The 19,769-nt window shown below is 36.0% G+C and overlaps 1 protein-coding gene across 3 annotated transcripts in view; it reads right to left on the reverse strand.

Moving 5' to 3' along the window:
• Positions 1-19,769, reverse strand: part of LOC117563690 (putative neural-cadherin 2) — a 159,041-nt gene that overhangs the window by 26,981 nt on the left and 112,291 nt on the right. For 2 of the 3 annotated variants that reach the window (XM_034242133.2, XM_034242134.2), the window contains 6 exons: positions 17,676-17,819; positions 12,004-12,119; positions 10,956-11,120; positions 5,218-5,355; positions 1,117-1,537; positions 133-1,035 (listed from right to left, as the gene is read on the reverse strand). In XM_034242133.2, the coding sequence (XP_034098024.1) occupies positions 133-1,035; positions 1,117-1,537; positions 5,218-5,355; positions 10,956-11,120; positions 12,004-12,119; positions 17,676-17,819 (1,887 nt within the window). Of the gene's footprint in view, positions 1-132; positions 1,036-1,116; positions 1,538-5,217; positions 5,356-6,234; positions 6,328-10,955; positions 11,121-12,003; positions 12,120-17,675; positions 17,820-19,769 lie in introns of those variants that run through there. The other variant, XM_052003106.1, reaches the window with a different exon arrangement.

A 19,769-nucleotide genomic window follows, 5' to 3' on the forward strand; every position in this document is an offset into this window, starting at 1 on the left:
TAATACTTTTAAAATATTTTTAAGTCTATATGATATATAGAGCGTCTTTAACTTGTTTCCCATACAAACTTTACACTATTGATCAACTGATTTCTTAAAAATAATAATAATAATATTGCAACTTGTACTTACGTCGATCGTATTCCACTTTGAATCCAGCACGTATCTCATCGCTGGCCAGCGGATCGAGTCGAAAGCTAAAGGGACCGCCATTGCCGCGCTGTCGATCGTCGACATCTTTAGCGGCTACTTCGATGATCTTGCGCGCTGAAACATTCTCCGGCAACGTGGGTCTGTAATCCTCAGCCAGCGTAGGCGCATTATCGTTCACATCCTTGACAACCACAGTGAGGGTAGCAGTCGCAGTGCGTGAAGGATTGCCATCATCACTGGCCAAGATCTGCACATGATGCCGATCGACAGACTCGCGATCCAAGGGACGTTGTATACTGATGGCGCCTTTGTCGCTGATGGCAAATTGCCGCCGTCGATTTGTGGCACGCACAATCTTATAGTTGACTCTCGAGTGGCCACCTTGGTCGGCATCTGTGGCACGAAACTGTTCGAGAATTGTGCCCACTTTGGTGTCCTCATAGATCGAGACTTCGATATGATCGCGCTCAAAACGCGGCTCATTATCGTTGATGTCGCGCAACTTGACAACAACCCAAGAGTATGCCACATGATATTTATCGCTACCACTGTCTTCGCCCTTATCGTTCACCTGAATGCGAAAACGGAAGCCGCTGCTTTGCAATGGATCCTCATAGTCCAAGGGTTGAATAATCTTCAACGAGCCGGTGCCATCGGCATTCCGGACCATGGCAAATTTATCGGCACCAAAGCCACTGTTTGGCACCACTTTGTACTGGAAACTATTCGTTTCATCCTCGTCCTGCACTGTGACTGTGAGTATGGGTGTTTCGGGTATGTGGGTGCCATTGGTCTCATCCACCTCGGTGAACCATTCATCTTTGGTGAATTGTGGCGGCATATCGTTGAGATCCTTGACGCGTATAGATGCGGTGCCAGTGCCTGGATGAGAGAGAGAGAGAGGATGACAACAAATGAGGGCAAATGTAAGTGATGTGTGTTCTATGTACTGTTGTTGCTTACCTTTGAGGCCACCGCCATCCATGGCGACCACTTGGATCGAATAGTCGGGAGTGCGTTCACGGTCGAGACAACAGACGGCGGTCTTGATGAGGCCCGTTTCGGGTTCAATTTCAAAGATGGGTGCGCCCGTTTCCTCCTCGATGACGTTCTTCTCAATTGAGTAGATTAGCTTGGCGTTTGTGCTCTCGTTGGGATCGTCATAGTCAATGGCAGACATTGTCATCACCGGGCTGCCGGCGGTGCCATTCTCGGTGACATTGCCAAAGTAGACGCCCTGCGGAAACTGTGGCGCATTGTCATTGATGTCCTTCAGATTAACTTGAATGTCCGCATAGCCGACCAGACCCTCGCCGCCCTCATCCTGCGCAAATACAGTGAAACGCCATTGCGGACGCCCGCTGGGCTGATCTCGGTCCAAGGGCTGTCAATGAATGAAAAGTGAGTAGAGTGAGAAGAAGCATTTTGATTCGCCAGCTTCTTGCTGTTTGTTTGTTTGTCTCTCTCGTCTCGTCCCACACTCTCAGTCTGTCTATTTGTTTGCAAATTATTTTATGCCAGTGGCAGGAAACTGCAACTGAACCAAACACAGCAAAACCAACCAAGCAAGCCAATCCGACATACAGCTGACATGTCTCATTGTCAGTTTCAGGTCCTTGAAAGCGTCACATTCCCTTCATAGTCCTCGCTGTTGTCTTGTTGTCCTGTTGTTTTGTTTATCCTTTGCGGTGTTTGGTTGTGTGTGTGTGTTTGCTCTGTGTCTCATATTAGATTTCTCTCATTAAATGAGTTATCCTCATGAAATCGCCTCAATCGTTTTATCTGTCCATTGTCCCTCCTCCTCCTTCTCCTTCTAGAGAGAGGGAGACGACCAAATAAAAGCCATCAAATCAAATGAAATGTGCTCAATTTCAACAGAGACAGTGTGTGTCAGATGTGTTTGTACCTGCTGTACACCTCGCCCGCCCCCCTTTTACCTGTACTCTAATCCTATTTAAATTATCCTTAAATAATGCTTACTCAGCTCATTTTGGCATCTGCTTTTGTTGTTGGCCAGCCTTGGATTAAGACTGTTTCAATTACATTTCGCTCGAAGAAGCTCTGCTCTCAAAATCATTTCGAATATCTTGAATGCAAATTCAAATTACTTTGACTTCTTTCTTGTACGGCCTTGCTTTCTGCTATTCTGTTTGCGTTTCTGCTTACTAATATATCCAATATATGTCTGTCTCTTCTATGTATCTATTTTGATGACTCGACAACAAACACAAACAATTTACCTCTGCCACAGGTGTAATTCGGCACTGAAGCCTTTAAGTCGTGCCTTCGATTTTCCTACTCATGAGCTTAGCTTACTCAATGCATAAATTATTATTTGTGCAATTATATTAGGTTTCTTGACATATAAAGTAATGCATCTGCTTATGAAATGTGCATTACTTAAAATATATGTTTGAATTAAGAAGATAAATCGGAAAGGAAGTGGAATTGTTAATGTGATACACAGAATTGAAATTTAAGCGGTTCCCCCTTTTATTTTGACTTTTCATAAATGCACTAAAAATTGCTTTCACTAATCAGTATTATATTTAAATAACAAGTGTGCTCGACGGTCATATACTCAGTATTCATTATTAACAAAGGCAAAACAGTGCGGTATTCATTTGGATAATTTGGTATATTGATATAGTACTGCATTCCAAATATACCAGATTTTTAGCCAAATCAACTAAGACTCTCGCATAAAAAAGTAAACAAATCATATTTAAATTCTCCGCGATACAAATTTAAATAAATATCAGATTTTCAATGCTCTAACAGTCTTATCTAGATGGTCAAATTAAAATTTTATCACTTTCCTTTTTTCCCCAGCCCATTTTTTATACAAGTTTCAAGAAAAATAGTTGAGGCTAAAGTTTAAAATTTCCTAGTGCGGCATTTGTTCAATTAAATCGCAGAAGAACAAACACAATTCACATCTAAGTACATTCGAGTGGAGCGAAATGTGATGTGTGATAGCAATAGCTATAGATGGAGTTGGGAGTTGGAGCTCAGTAGAGCTATTGCCTGGCAATGGCAATAGCAATTACAAATTAAATACCGCGTTGCAGCTGTCGAGTGTTGCTCGTTGGTTCGCTCTAAAACCCAACGAGCCAACGAAGCAGGCAGGCAGCTCTTGCCATACATACATATATGTAAATGTATATATAAAGCGTTTGCTCACATGTATTTGCTGCCAACATTTGCCAACATTTTAAAACACAATTTTATGCGAGTCGGTCGGCAGCAGCAAAAACGTGCCACGCACCAATAACGAACGACGAATGGCATTTACATGTGGTTGCTTGTAGAGCGTCAAAACCACAAATGCCACATGCTGTCCCGCCTCGCTCAAACTCTCGCCGCTCTCCTTCCTCCCTTGTCGATGCCTTGGCAAACCCTTCGCCAAAAAAGCGTTTTACTCACACTCGCACACCGAGAGTTACTAAAACAATAAAACAAATAAAGCAAGCCGCCAACAGCAGCAGCAGCAGCAGGAGCAACATTTGAACATTTGATGCAGAATGAGAATGCTGCCAGGACTGTAACTAAACGGCGGGGAACACACACACATTTTGGATGCCACCCTCTGGGTTGAGTTTGCCGCGCTCTGCCATTTGACTGGTTGTTTTTATGGACTTTGTCTGAAATTAATTGGAGTTCATGCAGCGGGCATCAAACGGTTTGCAGTTTTTATACCTCCAAAAATGTCGCTTTTCTTCTCTCTCCCTCTTTCTGTCTGTCTGTCTGTCTCGCTCTTTGTGTGTACGAGATTGTGCGGTTTGACACAGTTTTAAATTAATCATACGCCACCGAAACGCGCTGAAAACTTTACAATTCGCCAGGCTCGGTGTTAACAATCAAAAAACAGCCCAAAAAAAAAGCACACGGAAACAAAAACAAAATGTATAGGATGTCAAGTATTTTGTTGTGAATCCTGGCTGGCATTCATTTTATTCGTGAGTGTGGGTAAGTGTGAGTGTGAATGAGTGTGTTTCTGTGTGAGTCCGCGCGTGGGATGAAAATATTTTAGAGTTATGTCAGCTGTCAAACAATGTGGCACACATAAAGTCAATGTGGTTTTCTACTTTTGTGGGTTAAAATTTAAAGCCAAAGGTGTAAATCGAATTTAAGTGAGTATTCAAGTTTTGCATTGAATTTCAGTTTGTGTATAAAATTTGATAAAATTGTGAAATGTGGCTCATAATAAAAGGTTCGAAATCTTCGAATATTTTGGATATTGAGTGGATTTCTTTTTTAAAAATTTTAATTATTAATAAAAATAAAAATATTAATAAAAGAATGCCTTCGAATGTCGATTATTTGAAATATTTGCGGGAATTATTTTAGAATTAAAAATTGCGGTAGTTGTTAGAACAATTAACAAATTAAGAAAAATATTTCTTCACGACATTTTTAAAAACAATTTGATCATCTTCAATCATTATTTTCAATTATTTAACGAATCTACCAGAATTGTGTTAAAACAATTAAAAAGTGAAATTTTAAAACATCAAATTTTTAAAATCAATTTGAATTAAATTTATTGAAAATTATGAACTGTGCCGTTGACGTTTCCATCACACTCAATTGCTGTCGACATATATAGTATATGTATATTCAGTCAGCTCGTCACACAATATAAACTGCGCACATTGTGTGTATAAACTGTTGGCCCAATTGTAAACTGCCAAAGGCAATATTGCCGCCTCCTCCTCCACCTCCACCTCCTACCTATGAGTACAACCTACTCCACAGCACGGCAATCATAGCCCAGAGTGCACACTGCAGGTGAATAAAAGAGAACACAAAAGAAGAAGGAAGAGGAGGAGGAGGAAAAAAAATGAAATGAAATGTTATGGTGCGCCATTTGTACGCCCGCCACACCCCCGGGTGCATCAGAGCATCAGCGTCGGTTGGGGAATTTAACTGGCATTCATTAGGGCTTGGATTTTATGGTGTCGATGTCGATGTTAGCTCTTGGTCGACTGTTTGACTAGCTGGCTGGTTGGTTGGTTGGCTGGTTGGCTAAAATCTTCTTAAACGCTTGTGAGTGCCACTTACCTTGAGTACAAAAATATCGCCAGTTGTGCGATTTATATCAAATTTACTATTTGCCGTATTATCAGGGTCGATGCCCTGACCGGTTAGGAAATATACAATATTTATTGGTCTATCTACATCGCCATCCGTAGCAGTAACCTGCAAGTAAAACGAAGAGAAAACAAGTAAGAAAGCTACAGTCGAGTGTACTCGACTGTGAGATACCCGCTACCCATTTTGAATAAAAGAAACATATTTTGCGGTATTTTCTCAAAATATACCAAATATACTGCAAAAATACTAAAAAAAATACCAAATGGTATATTTGGTTTATCGACATAGTACCGCATTCAAAATATACCATAGACGGCACAATATACCAGATTGTCAGCCAAAGCAACTAAGACCCCTAGTAAGTAGGCGTTTTTGCCCATACAAAAGTATTTTTTTAATAACTTCGACAATTTTTATCTGATCGCAACCAAATTTTCAGGAATCATAACTACTATAGTAAATATTGTATATACCAAAATTCGCAACTCTAGCTTTAAAATTACGCTTGTTATTCAATTTTTTTGATTTGCGGGGGCGGAAGTGGGCGTGGCAAAAATTTGAAACAAACTTGATCTGCGTGCAAACATAACAAATGCTGTCAAGAAAAAATTATAGCTCTACCTCTTATAGTCTCTGAGATCCAGTGTTTCATACGGACGGACGGACAGACGGACAGACGGACAGACACACAGACGGACAGACTGACAGACGGACAGACGGACAGACGGACATGGCTATATCGTCTCGGCTGTTAACGCTGATCAAGAATATATATACTTTATAGGGTCGGAGATGCCTCCTTCTACCTGTTACATACATTTCCTGCCGGCACAAAGTTATAATACCCTTCTACCCTATGGGTAGCGGGTATAAAAAGAAACGGAAAAGGAGATCAACAAGAAATGCATTACAATGAGCAGCATAGAGAAGAAAAAACTGTTAAGCTTTTGGTGGTCCTTTTTGGCTGGACCTTTACTTACTTACAATATTCAGTCTATAAATCAAATATGCAAATGAGCAAAAACCTTTAAATGTCCAATAAGAGAGCAGGCTATAGGGGCGTGGCATTCAGTGAATTTTTTGCTTGTAAATTTATGCTTCGATTTAGTATTTTCTTTATACATACAAGTATTTATTTTGATTTTTTTTATTCAGTTCGCTTTGTTGCTGCTGTTTTCGACTACAAAATATTGCTAGTCCCTGTCTGTCTGTCTGCCTCAGTGAAAAATGCTAATATTACCGAGATTTATGTAATTATTCAATCGGCTTGTGGTATTTTGTTGCTACTCCCTTTATGTTGCTTTCTTTTCATTCTTTTTGTTTTTCATTTTTTTTTGTTCTTGTATTCTTTGTTGCGGTTGCTGAATTGAATCTGTGTTTAGGACAATTTTGTTGTGCGCGCTTGGAATATTTTAGTTGTCTTTCAAACTATTATAATGTATGTATATTTATTTTGTGTGTTTTCCTCTCTTTTTTTTGGGTCAATTGTTTGTCTACTCTTGGTCGATTATTAAATGGATAAGCACAGGGAATTTAAATGCAGACAAGAGCTTATTTAAAGGGTTTTAGGTATAAGAGACAATAGCTGAATATTAATGCTGAATGTAAATGAATTTCAAACGATATTTTGTATTATTTATTTAAGAGTTGTATTTTTGAGGAAAGCATTTATGCAAAGTTTAATCATAAATATGGAAAATCACATTATTATAGAAATGTTTCATTTAGAGCACATTGCAGGCTGATTTCATTTTACTATTTTTGGTTGTAAAAATTGTTGAAAATGATTTCTTTATTATTTTAATTATTAGCAATATTCCTTTATAAATTTTTGTATTTTTTTCATTATTATTTTCACTATTTTGTATACATTTTTGTATTAATTTCCTTATTATTTTTATTATATTCAATATTTTTTTAATTATTTTTTCATCATATTTGTATTAATTATTTCAATATAAAAGTGTTTGTTTTAATTCGTTCGTTTTATTTTTGTAATATATTATTAGAATAATAAGTTCAGTTTTATTGCATTTATTTGTAAATATTTTGTTTTAATATAAAATTAAATTATTTTGTCCATTTTATAACCAAACCATTTCTAGGCAAACAATTTATTACTGTTATTTGTAAAAATATTAAAAAAAACTATCTTTACTTATTCAATTACTTTATCAATTGGAAATCCTTGCTTATATTTATTACTATAATTTCTAAATCTTTTATAATAATTACCTTTACTTACCTTTACTTTTATTTTGACAATTGGAAAATGATTTTATTTTCTTTCAGCAAAATGAACTTGCTTTTACTTAAGCCTTATGTTGATTTTTCTCTACAATTTCGAATAATTTCATTGTCAATCTAGATAAATACAGAACAAAGCTTGCTGCTTGCACAAATATTAAGCAGACTCTTAATAGCTGACAAGGAATTAAAATTAATAGCCATTGGCATCTGGACAATTGCAACATTCGCACTTGCACTCATTCTCGGAGACAAAAGTAAAACAAAGAGTGCTGCACATTGTTGAACGTTGAACATGATTCAATTGAGTTAAGCTTGTCAGAGCTATTATTTTGCGACTTAGTCTCCAAAGTCTTGGCAGTTTTGTGGTAATGCACTCTTGAGGATTTGTGCTGTGTGTTTGTGAGTGTGTGTGTGAGTGTGTGTGGCCAAACAAGCTATCAAACACTTGCTAAGCCAATTAAAAAAATTGCTTTGCAAACAATGTGATAACTTTCAGCAGCCATCAGCTCGCAATAAAGAAAACACATTCAATGGAAAATAATAGCTGCTAAGTGAGGAAATCTCCCCCCGCTTCGCCACAGCACAGCACACATTCTATTATGCATGTATCACTGGCTGCTCAATGGAGCTGGCAGCATTAGTAAGCCACAGTTACTTGACTTAAACAAAAAACAACGAGAAAGAGAAAGAAATAAATGCTGTTATCGCCCATGAGTTAAGTGCCTACAATACCACATTCCCATATACACCCCCCCCCTTCCCCCTTCCCTTCTTTCCGTGCCATACAATGCGACAATTTACGTTAAATGTTCAACACAATTTGATATGACAAAAGAGTTGACTACGTGCCATCATTGTGCCCATTATTATTGCAAGTGTAAGTGTGTGCGTGGTGCCATTGTCCTTTCAACACAAATACACTTACACACACACACAAAGCAACGCATACCAATACCATGTATCTGGCTGCCAGCTCGTGGGCTCAGTATGCATAATTTAAAGGGTCTTTTTCCCCTGTCACCAGCCAACGCGTTGCCAGCAACAAAATGCATAGCAAAAAAAAAAAGAAGAAAATTATTTGCATTTCATTTTCACCCGCACACGCTGCGCGCACAAAAATCAATTTGGTCAAAGGTGTCGAAGACTGTAGACAACGCCTTTAGCTTTTGTCGTATCCTTACATTATTTATATGTATAACGTTCGTTGCCGTTCATTATATGCAATCAATAAAAGCCCAGAATCCAGTTGGCGCCGTTTCCACTTTATTTCTGTTTTTTCCTTTGTACCTTCCTTTGCATAAATGTGTAATTAAAAATGCGCGCCGGGTAGACGCGAATGACATTCAGCCATCGACTTTGCTTCGTGTTATTTAAATTTGTATTTAATAAGAAACGTCAGCAATCGATAGCACAGCGAAAACTAAAATACTCTAACTAGAGAAATGGTGGGGAAAATTATTAATTTATAGGAAAACAAAAATGTAAATTATTCATAGGAATTTATTGCAGATTTAAATGTAAAAGACGTCTAAATTATTATAACCAAAATTATTGACAATTTAATCCAATTTTGTTTACAAATATTAAGACATCTTTGTAAAATTTATGTAAAAGCCAAATATAACTTCACTCGAATTTATTAGAGTTTAAAGGCCAAAAGCTATTGAAACTATCTTTGTACAGCATTAAAAAAAAATTGATTTAATTTTGATTTAATTTATATAAGTCATTTATATAAACTTTTTGTAAACACAAAATGTAATTTCATAATAATTCAATAAAGTTCTAAAGGCCAAAAACTTTATTTAAATGTTGTCTACAAATATTAAATTCATCTGTTTAACATTTCTATAAATGTCAAATGCAATTTCATAGAAATTTATTAGAGTTTTAAAGGCCAAAAACTATTGAACCTGTTTTACCCTAAATTAATGACAATTTAATTTAATTTTGCCTGCAATTAAATTTTCTGTAAAAATCAATTCATCGATTGACTATTTTAGAGTAAATCAAATGACATTTAATTGAAATTAGTTTACAATAAATTATCCATTCATTACTCATCAAAATTTTGCACTATCAAATGCATTTTGCTTTATAAAATCTTTTGTAATTATTTGCGAAATGTTCGTTCTGCATCAGACTAAATCAAATGTTCACTTGTGAACCAATTCATAATTAAATATGTAAGAAATTTCGTGTTTATTTATTTTTGGTTTTTTTTTTGTGCAATAAAGTTGAAGTAAATATTTGGCAAGGACTTCATATAAATACAGCTTATATTTTTTTCTCCAGCTTGAGTTAAAGTTACTGTTTTTATTGTATTGCAACTCTTTGGTTTTCAATAGCTTAACTTTATAGCTTTATTATATTTCAATTGTTTGTTGAATTTTTACTTGTTATTTTTATACAAATTTTATATTCATATCATGGTTGTTTTGTGCAGAGCATTTAACCTTTTGCCTGGCCACAGATTGCTATTTCCTTCATGTTGTTGATTGTTGTAAGTTATGGCTGGAATAAAAGTCGCTGCCACAGACACAAGAGCACTTACACACACACATACATATGCATGTACAATCGCGTACACATGCTTGTTTTCTCATATATTTCATGTAAGAGCGTTGTGCAACTATCACGTTATTATTAATGAATGAGTATTTATTTTGTATTTACGGCTGAAATTGCTCGGCTCAGTGATTCGTTGGGGACTCGCCCCGCTTCCCTTTGGACCTCAGCATGCAGCTGTAGCTGAAACTTGGTCCTGCTCTGGGCCAAGAGAGAAGGGGCCAGAGTGGCCCGATCATGTGGCTTGGAGTGTACTCAACTGGTTTGCATGTTTTTCGTTCTGCACTTTTTCGAGCATTGGCTTTTTATGCAAATTGCATGCATTGTGCTGTTGCTGCTCAACATTGTTCTTGTTGTTGCTCGGCCTGTCAATATTTAAATTGCGTAAAAGCAAGAAGGCGATAATAAATGTGGGCATCGCAAAATAATGATAGCATTGGGGCGGCACTGCCCAAAGCATATAACATAGTTCTATAGTTGCTGCAATATTTAAAATTATGTATTTGCAATGGCAACTGTAAAAAAAAGTGGCCAACACATGGACGCAATAAATATTTATTTTTCATTTATTATTATTTATTCGTTAAGTTATATTTTTAAGTTATTATTATTTACTGTTTGCTTTACTTACATTTATTTATTATTGTTTATTTTAAATTCTATATTTTTATTTTATTTTTTATTTATTTTTTTATTTTTACATTTATTTAATATAATTATTTTGTAATATTTTATTCAGATTCAACTAATAATTTTCAATAATTTCCCCTATAAGTTATTTTAAAGCGATTGCCCCGAAAAGTAGGCAATACATTTTAGTAAATTCAAACTGGCTTGCTACTGCCCTTAAAAGTAGGCAATATTTTTTTATTTAAACTTAAACTTACCTGCAATATGCGTTTGGGCAAATTTCGATCGTCTTCTTCAGTGATTTGTGTGCGATATGTTTGGCGATCAAAAACAGGTGGATTATCGTTAACATCGCGTACATTGATTACAACGGTGGTGTAGTTGTTTTTCCGATTGCGTGTTGCCTCCAAGCGCAGTTCATACTGTTATATAAAACGAAATATTGACAACTTTTAATTAAAATTCCGCAGATATGTATGCGACACAACAAAAACAAAAATTTGATTAATTTGTTTACTTTTTTACGGTCTCTAGATAAATGCATTTTTTTCTATTTTACAAAGTTTCAATGCAGAAAATGGTAGAAAAGAAAATCAAAAGACAACACATGTTCGTTGGCATTTGCTTGTTGCTTGATGGGGTATTGACAGCTATGGTACGTGTGTGGCTACGTGTGTGTAGACACGCATACCTCAAACCTGCCCAAAAGGGGAGCAAAATGGATGGCAGCCATACTAGATTTCGACAGTTTTGAAACATAGTGTGCGTGCAATCACGTTAAAAATTCGCAGTGGGAAATGTACCAGCAGCAGCTGTACATCTCTACAACTACAATTTGCTCAATCACACAAACACACATGCATATTAGCCTAGCGTGTGTGTGTGTGTGTTTGTGTATTTACATGTGCGCATATTTTTTTTGATTAATTTTTTTTTTCCTGTGCTCTGTTTGTGGACTTTCGTCGCAATGCGTTGCGTTTGGAAAATTGTTCGTCTGAAAGTTTTGCATAGTTTTGCATATTTTTTCTCGTGGAATCAGTAAGGCAGCAGAAAATACATATATATATATGTTTGTGTATGTGTATTTATAAATTATGCATGCACAACCAAAAGTTGAGGCACAAATAAAAACACAAAATACTTTTACATGCTGCAACTTGAAGATGAATATACAGAGAATAAGAAAAAGTATGAAAGCAAAACGGAAACAACTGAAAGTTACAGCTAGACTTTTGAGTAGCGGCTGTCAGCAACGACACCGGAAAAAGAAATGAGACGACCAGCGAGTGCTGAGACGTGACTTACCCTTGGCCGTGTTTCATAGTCTAGCGGACTGGCCACGTAGATGACGCCGGTTGTGTTCTGCACGGCAAATGCATTGCCTATGTTACCGCCTGTGATCTGGTATCGAATATTCGTCGCTGCAAGAGAAAAGTCAGAATAAACGGGAAAAAGAAAGAGAGTGGGAAATTCAAATTAATGCTGTCAATTTCTCAAGTTTTGTGATGTCATTAAAACTTTAAGAGGTTTTTTTTCGCACCGTCACACCTGAAGTATGCGTAATACAAGGTGTTGACTGTTGACGTGTGTATAATTAAGACCACATTGGCGTCATTTCTTTTATGTCTGCAGCAAATTTAATTTATAATGTCTGCACCTCGGCACATACTTTGCAATTTAATTATCAACAGCAGACAAAGAATGAGGTACAAAATGGAAAAGCCTAAAAATAAATGCTGCCAAGCTGAGAATTTATCTGTCAGTAAAACAATTATGATTAACATTTATTTTATTTGGTAAAAAAACAGTTGAAATTGAATTTTAATCTTATGTCTAGAAAGGTTTAAGGAAATTTCATTATCAATTTGTTTTTAATTCAGTAAACCAATAGCTAAAATTCACATTAAATAATAATGAAATATCATCATCAACATTTATTTAATTCACTAAGCAAATAGCTAAAATTAACTTTCAATAACTGCCGTAAATTTGCTTGTAATGCTGCCTTTGCAAACTGCCATTTGCAGCGCATTTGATTATATTCGATATTTCGAGCAAAAGCCTTGAAATACTTGAAAAACTTTTTGTTTCTGCAAGAATGCTCCGCCAAAAAAGATCAAAAGCTGTTCACAAATTGCAGAAAAAGGCAAATGGCAAATGGCAAACTGAGCGAAAATAATTAAGTTCATTAAGAAACATTTTCGCTGTTGCCGGGCAAGAAATGTGAACATGCATTTAAAGAGTCAGGAGTAGGTTGAATGGCTGTACAACGGGGCGTATAATTTACTTATTAAATGATTAAACAGCTTGGAGAAAGTGTTGCTACCAGCAGCGCACAACACACGAGTAGCAAACATAGACAACGACAACAACATAAAGAACAAGGAGTTGCCAGTTCATTTATGCAAAAATGTAAAATGACAAACATTAGTGTAAATTAGCGACGCGTAAATCGCTTAACTCGCTGTCTACGACAACACAAAATAAAAAGGGGGAAGCACAACTTGGCCCCATTTTTGGCTGAGCACACATAAGACGTGTGTTAACTTTACAGCTTTCAGCTCAATTAAAGCATGTAAGCATTAGAGAGCACCACCAGCAGCATCATGTGCTGAGCGTGGGTAACTTGACTTGACTTGATTAAAGAGGCCAAAGACAAAGCCAGAAGATGAGCTGAGCAAATGTGACATGGCATTTGGCATAGACGTAGATAAGATATTTGCAGAAACCACTTTATGTCGCTTTAAATTGCATTAGCTTAGATTTGTGTATAAACAGATTTAGTATGTGTGACAGCTGCTTTTGTTGATTGAAGTGAAATAGATTAAGTGCCATTAAAATCACACAACTATGAACTCAAAGTGTCTAGAATAGTCTTTAGCTTAAGCAGCCTTAAATCAACTATAAAAAAATAAATAAATATTTCCTACTTTAGTTGCTGCCCTCGCTTTATAATTAAAGCTGTTTACATTAAATTACGTATACGCATGCTATGACAGCACACACACACACTTGTGCTGTTTTTAATGCCACAAATTACACACAGTAAAGTGCAAAAAAACAATGAGGCACACACGTGAGGGAGACGGCAGCTGTGAACTGCGGCCAACCTAGAGGCTGTGTGGCTGTTAAGTAGTCCCCCGGTCTCTGGTCTTTGGTCTCTGTTCTATGGTCTCTAGTCTTAGACAACGCCATTTATAATTTACGATGTCACGACGCCATTTTAAAATCACTGATAATGATAATAAATTAATATACAGACACCATGGGAAATGCTGCTTGCTTCAGTCCCTCAGAGACTTCAACACACACACACACCCTCAGCTGGTCTCGAATATATTCTATGCGATCGTTGTTGTTTTTATGCCATACTTATTTAGCATGAAAAGCCAGTTTAAAATGTTAAATAACAAAAAAAAAAATGAAAATAGAAGCGTTATTCTTGGCGCTTTGCGCATTGTTATTGTTGTTTGTTGTCTTCCTCTTTTTCTGACCTTACTTTATTTGAGTGCCTTTGAGGCTATGCTTAGGACCTGCTCCAAAGTGTTTTTATCGCTCACACTGCCAAAGCGCTTTCATTGTCGGCATTGCCTCATCGTCAGCAATAGCTGGTGGAGCTATTGTTAAATTGTGTGTTTGGCGGTAAAATGCTTTATAGCATAGCAAGAACTTGAGATGATAATGGAAAGCCATTTAATGGCCCAGCAAAGCCAATGCAAGTACAAAATGAGCAGCGAGGGGAAGGAAGTGTTCTATGAAAGGATTGCTTAATACGCTTAAAGCATGACGCAGCAACAAACTTGATTTATCGAAAGAGTTTGCAGTGCATTTTGAATAATGATATATTAATATATCTACATGACATATTTATTTCATTTATATTTGAGCTGTTGCAAATAAGTCAAAATTTGCCAAGTCATTCGAAATGAAATTAGTGTGGGGAAAATATGGTTCATAAATTTTTGATTTGTCTTTGTGTTTCAGTAAAATACATATGTCTTCATTCAATTGTTAGTGCTTTAATTTCTTGTATTTTAATTACTCTTATTAAATCACAGATTACAAATAAATTTATAACCTATTATATTAATTTCATATTATATATTTATAAATGTCACAACAAAAATATGTTATTCATTTTTCATAGAATGAAATATTAAATTTGATTTGATATATATTTTATTCACCGTAAAATACTCAAAATTTTTCAATGACTGAAATATGTTTTCCGTTATAAATGCCCATATTTTATTTCTGATTCCAAAGCTCGAAAATATTATTTTTTAATTTTTTCAATTTCACTCATCTTATATATTTTTCAATGTGCGAAATGTAAATGTTTATAGTTTCATAAGTGTTTTAATTTCCTTTAAGTCAATTATATAAACCTTAGTTAGCTAAATAAATTGTATGTTCAACAATTCTTTATAGAAATCCAATTTCTCGACAAGCTTGTTATAAAGCAACATTCTTTTAAATCATTGAACCTCTGCAGCATTGACAATCTAGCAATTTCAAAACAAATGCGACACATTTCATGCTAGGAAAATGGAAAAAGTAAAGGACATCATCAGACACACAGAAAAAGAAAAGGCGACCGTCGCGACTGTCGAAGAATGTTGTAAACATTTTGCAAAAGTCCTCACATGCGCCGTATAATAAATAATTTTTGGCGCTCATAAATTTCGAATGCTCTACACTCGCATCTAACATGTATAGAATGTATTTTTTGGAGACAGACAGACAGAAGGAGTCAGTGAAGTTTTACAGCTCTATTTCAGTAGTTGTGAGTGCCTGGCATTCCATGCCATTTGCACTAGCAAAGTAGGCAAAGAAATCACATAAAAGATTGTCATGGTCCTGGGCTTGCTCCCATTTTGCCATTTGCACACAGCAGGTCCTCTTGCTATATTTGTGGATTTCTTTTTTTTTTTGTGTATTTTTGTATTTGTGTATGTGTGGAGGAGCCATTCATATATTATTTGTGTGAGTTTGCCATGTACGATATGCGATATGGATTTCTATGTATCCCAGCATTTGGCTAGCTAACAGCATTTTCTATGTGTTCTTCTTATTTTCCATTTCTTTCTTTTTTCCTCATTCTTCCCTTCGTTGGTGTTGCTCAACTTTGGTGCTCAAACTCTCATACTCATATGTTGGTACACACACACATTCCAATTTGTACGCTCTTGTTGTTGTTCTTGTTATTCCTACTTTTTCCCAATTTTTTCCAATTCGGGTTAATGCTTTTTTCGCAGTCGTCAGAGCGGCGGCGGCAGCGGCAGCGGACGACGGCGACATTGACGAGTAGAACGGCGACAAGCATGCAGGATGAAGATTTTCTTCGTTGGCGCTGTTGCTGCTTCCCTTTTTCTCCTCCTCGAGGAGAGTGTGTGTATCTTGTGGGTTTCGTTTTCTGCGTTTCCTTTGCCCTATCTCCCGTATCAAAGTTGTTAAACGTTCTCAATGAGATTTTGAATGTTTCGTTGCTGCAAATCTTTTTCGCTCCCTTCTCCTTTCCCCTCGAGAAATCATGTCATTCTCGTGCCCATAATATTTACAATGATAGTTTTCGCTTGGGAATCAATACATGTATAAATACGAGTGCGAGTGTGAGTTTGAGTGCGAGATATGAGAGAGATTCGGAGTGTGAGAGATGTTTGCCTGGGTCGTGTTTGTCTTTGTATTTTATGGATTTATTCATAGAGCGAACGAGTATCTTGTGTTGTGTATCTTTGTCTTCAATGAGCCTTTATTTGTTAATATTTGGTAAATATTTGGCGTACATGGCGTATGCGCAATAATATTTTCACAATGGCTACACACACTGCGGCGGCATATTAAAATAAACAAAATGTTTATTATCGCCCACCGCCCCACCCCGTCCCTCTCGCCAAATGCCACAATGAAAACGCAAAAACAACAGCAGCAAATATTTTTTTGATATATGAAAAATATTCAAAGCCATCTCTGAAATATTTATGCATAAACGAACCGCATATAGGAAATTGCCAAATTGGTTCTTTCCTAATGTTTATGGCATCATTTAAGTACGCATTTATGTACAAGTTCAATGTTGTACATTTTTTTATGCCATTTAAACGATATGAGTTGAAATGTTAATGCGAAAAAAAGCCTCACAATGATGCTGCGAAATCATGTGAGCTTGACTTTGGGACTGATGACATTATGATTATTATCCTCGTACGTAACTAGGGAAACATCAGATTGCGTGCTTAGCTCCTGCAAGTCATGTTTAAGGTAGAGATCTAGTTTTTCTCAAATTAAAATATAAATGGTTGTGATTTTCTCGTCTTTATTTTCTTTGAAATATTGTAGTAAAACTTTGTTGAAAATATGCAATTTTTTGCAACTTTTGAAGTGAAACTCTTGGCAAACGTTAAATAAATAATTGCGTGTAAGTTTTCAACTCTTTTGCATGAACTCTATTGATTAAAACTATTTTTTGTATACTCCTTTTCCTTTCGCCAATAGACAAAGGATTTTTTTTGCATTTTTCACCGAGCCTTGCGCAAGCCTTTTAGCTGCTTCATCAATTTTGCTACTTTTGCTACTTCCTGCTAGCTTTTAGCATAATTTGCAGCTATTTGCAAATAGCTCTTTCCTTTCGCATAAAAGCTTTATCTTTATACCTTCTTACCTAAACATACTTCATCCCCGGTTTTGGGCTTAAGAATGTATCTCTGTATACTTATTAGCTTTTATGAACACCCTTCTTAGTATGCCTTGTGCTAATTGCAATTAAACGCAAAGCTGATTAAATCAATGACAAAATTATGCAACAAATTGTATCTCAAGCGGAGTGCGCGCATTAAAGAACATGGAATTAAAATCCCATATCCAATAGACATAAGAATAAGCCGAAATGAGACAGTGACAAATCGCATTAAATAATTATAAGAATGTTTTCTGTGTATATAGACGAGTATAGAATGTATTTTATTTGCTGTACTCACACTCATTGTGATCCTTGGCGTTGACAGTGAGAACTGTGCTCTGCAAATCGGCATTTTCATCGATTTCAGTCTCGTACAGAAATCTATCGAAATATGGCGGTGAGTCGTTTTTGTCGGCAATACCAATGCGTACAAATTTTGTAACTGCAAATGAAAAAATGTGAAGAAAAAAATCAAGCGGAAGCCACACAAAAAAGATACACATACAATATGTGATAAAGATACATACTTTATATATAGATATATGGATGAAGATAGATAGATACTTATATGTGAAGATACTTATTATTTGAAGTGAGTGGTGTATGAAATGCCAATAAGCAGCATTAATTATGGCCCCAAAAATTTATCGATTGACAAATTACTGTGCGTGCCTTTCGGCATTTGAGAGTGTCGTAAATTGTCTTGGTTTATGTGGGAAACGTGGCATGCATAAAACTGTGCCACGTTCTGAGTGTTGCCAGTAATGAGCATAATTAAATTGTCAATGAAATTAATAAAAATAAACAGCTCGTCGCCATGTCACTTAACGCAGACATCTTTTGCCTCTTGTGCAGCTGCTGCTTCTCCTTCTTTTCTTTCTCTCTCTTTCTCTCTTTCCTTGTCTGTTGTGTGATTAGAAATTAGAAAACATTTTGCTCAAAGCGAAAAACTTTTTGTTGTTTATCCACAGCTTCACCCACACAAACTCACAGAAAGTGCAGCACACCGAAACTGATGCGTAAGCTGAGGCCAGTATTGGATTTTCCAGCACTTTGTACAGTTTATTTGCTTATTTCCTGGTAATGTCTTGCTAAACCAAAAACTTGTTCAAGACTCTCAAGAGTTTCTCTCTCTTCCTTGGTCTGCTTTTGTATTTTCCTCTTTGTTTGAGCTGCGTTAATGACTTTCTTTGTGCATGCGTGTACCAGAAAATCTTTTAAAACTTTTAATTTAATAAAAATAAATAGTTTCTACACAAAGTGGACCAAAACCTTCAAAAATATATAGAAAATATTCAATAAATTGCAAGTTGATTTTATATCGAATCAAATGTTAACAAAATTTAAATATTTACTCTTGATACCTGACCATAATTGGTTTACTTTGGCAGGGCCAAATGGTCTTCATGCGGATTTCTTGAAGTGAACTTTTGGCAGCCAAGGCAATTCAAAATGTGCAAGTAGAAAGCTTAGTTTTTTCTTTTCTTTCGTTTTGTTGTGAAGTTTCCCACATACGGAAGCAATAATCTGCTTTTCCTGTTAAAATTTGATGGCAAACTGCAAGATGTGTAAACACAAAAGGTTCGGGCAGAAATTGCACAGCCACACAAAAAAAGTAAACTCTTGTATAAATAAATAACAAAAACATATATGTTTCTTTCGAAATAAAGTCTGTAAATGCTGTAAGTGAACGGAAAAAAGAACGAAAAGACAAGACGAGACGAGAGAGAATTGCACACACACGGTCACACATCATAAAGTTGTTGGAAAATTAATATTGCCAGCAGGCAGTCGACAGCCAACAGGCGAGCAACGATGCCAGGCACTCGTTGCGTATACGTAATATTGAAAAGACGGCACTTGCTTGGGCGTTCCTTTGCCATTTGCTGCCGGTTTGCCGTTCGCCATCGCCCTGAATGCATAAAGCATTTTATTAAACGCATTTCCTATTGCATTTTAATCTTTTCAATGACATTTTAAAGGCTTAAAAATTCATGCTCTGCATAGTTATGTGCAATTTCTATAGATATTTTCACAACCCAAAGCATGTTCAATGGCTTTCTGTCATTCAATGCATTTTAAAAACTAATTTCATATATGTATGTTATGTTACCCTTATTTTTTGACTAAACTATTGAGTAAATTTGTAAAAATTGTATTTGCAAACTAGTTTTACATGTTAATAGCAGCGGCAAGAGACGAACAATCAGCCTAAAATAAAGTCTACTAATTGCCAGGGATTTGTAATTTGAAATGCAATTCAAGTCGAGCTTATACCACAACATTAGAAATACAATTTTATAATTCGTAGTAAAATAAAATAACTCTTTTCTACAAAAAATAACCAGTTAAAAAATAATGAAAGTGGCAGGAGAGTCCAACTACATTTTTA

This window comes from Drosophila albomicans, chromosome 2L, assembly GCF_009650485.2.
Source record: "Drosophila albomicans strain 15112-1751.03 chromosome 2L, ASM965048v2, whole genome shotgun sequence".
In the NCBI taxonomy this organism is placed as follows: domain Eukaryota; kingdom Metazoa; phylum Arthropoda; class Insecta; order Diptera; family Drosophilidae; genus Drosophila; species Drosophila albomicans.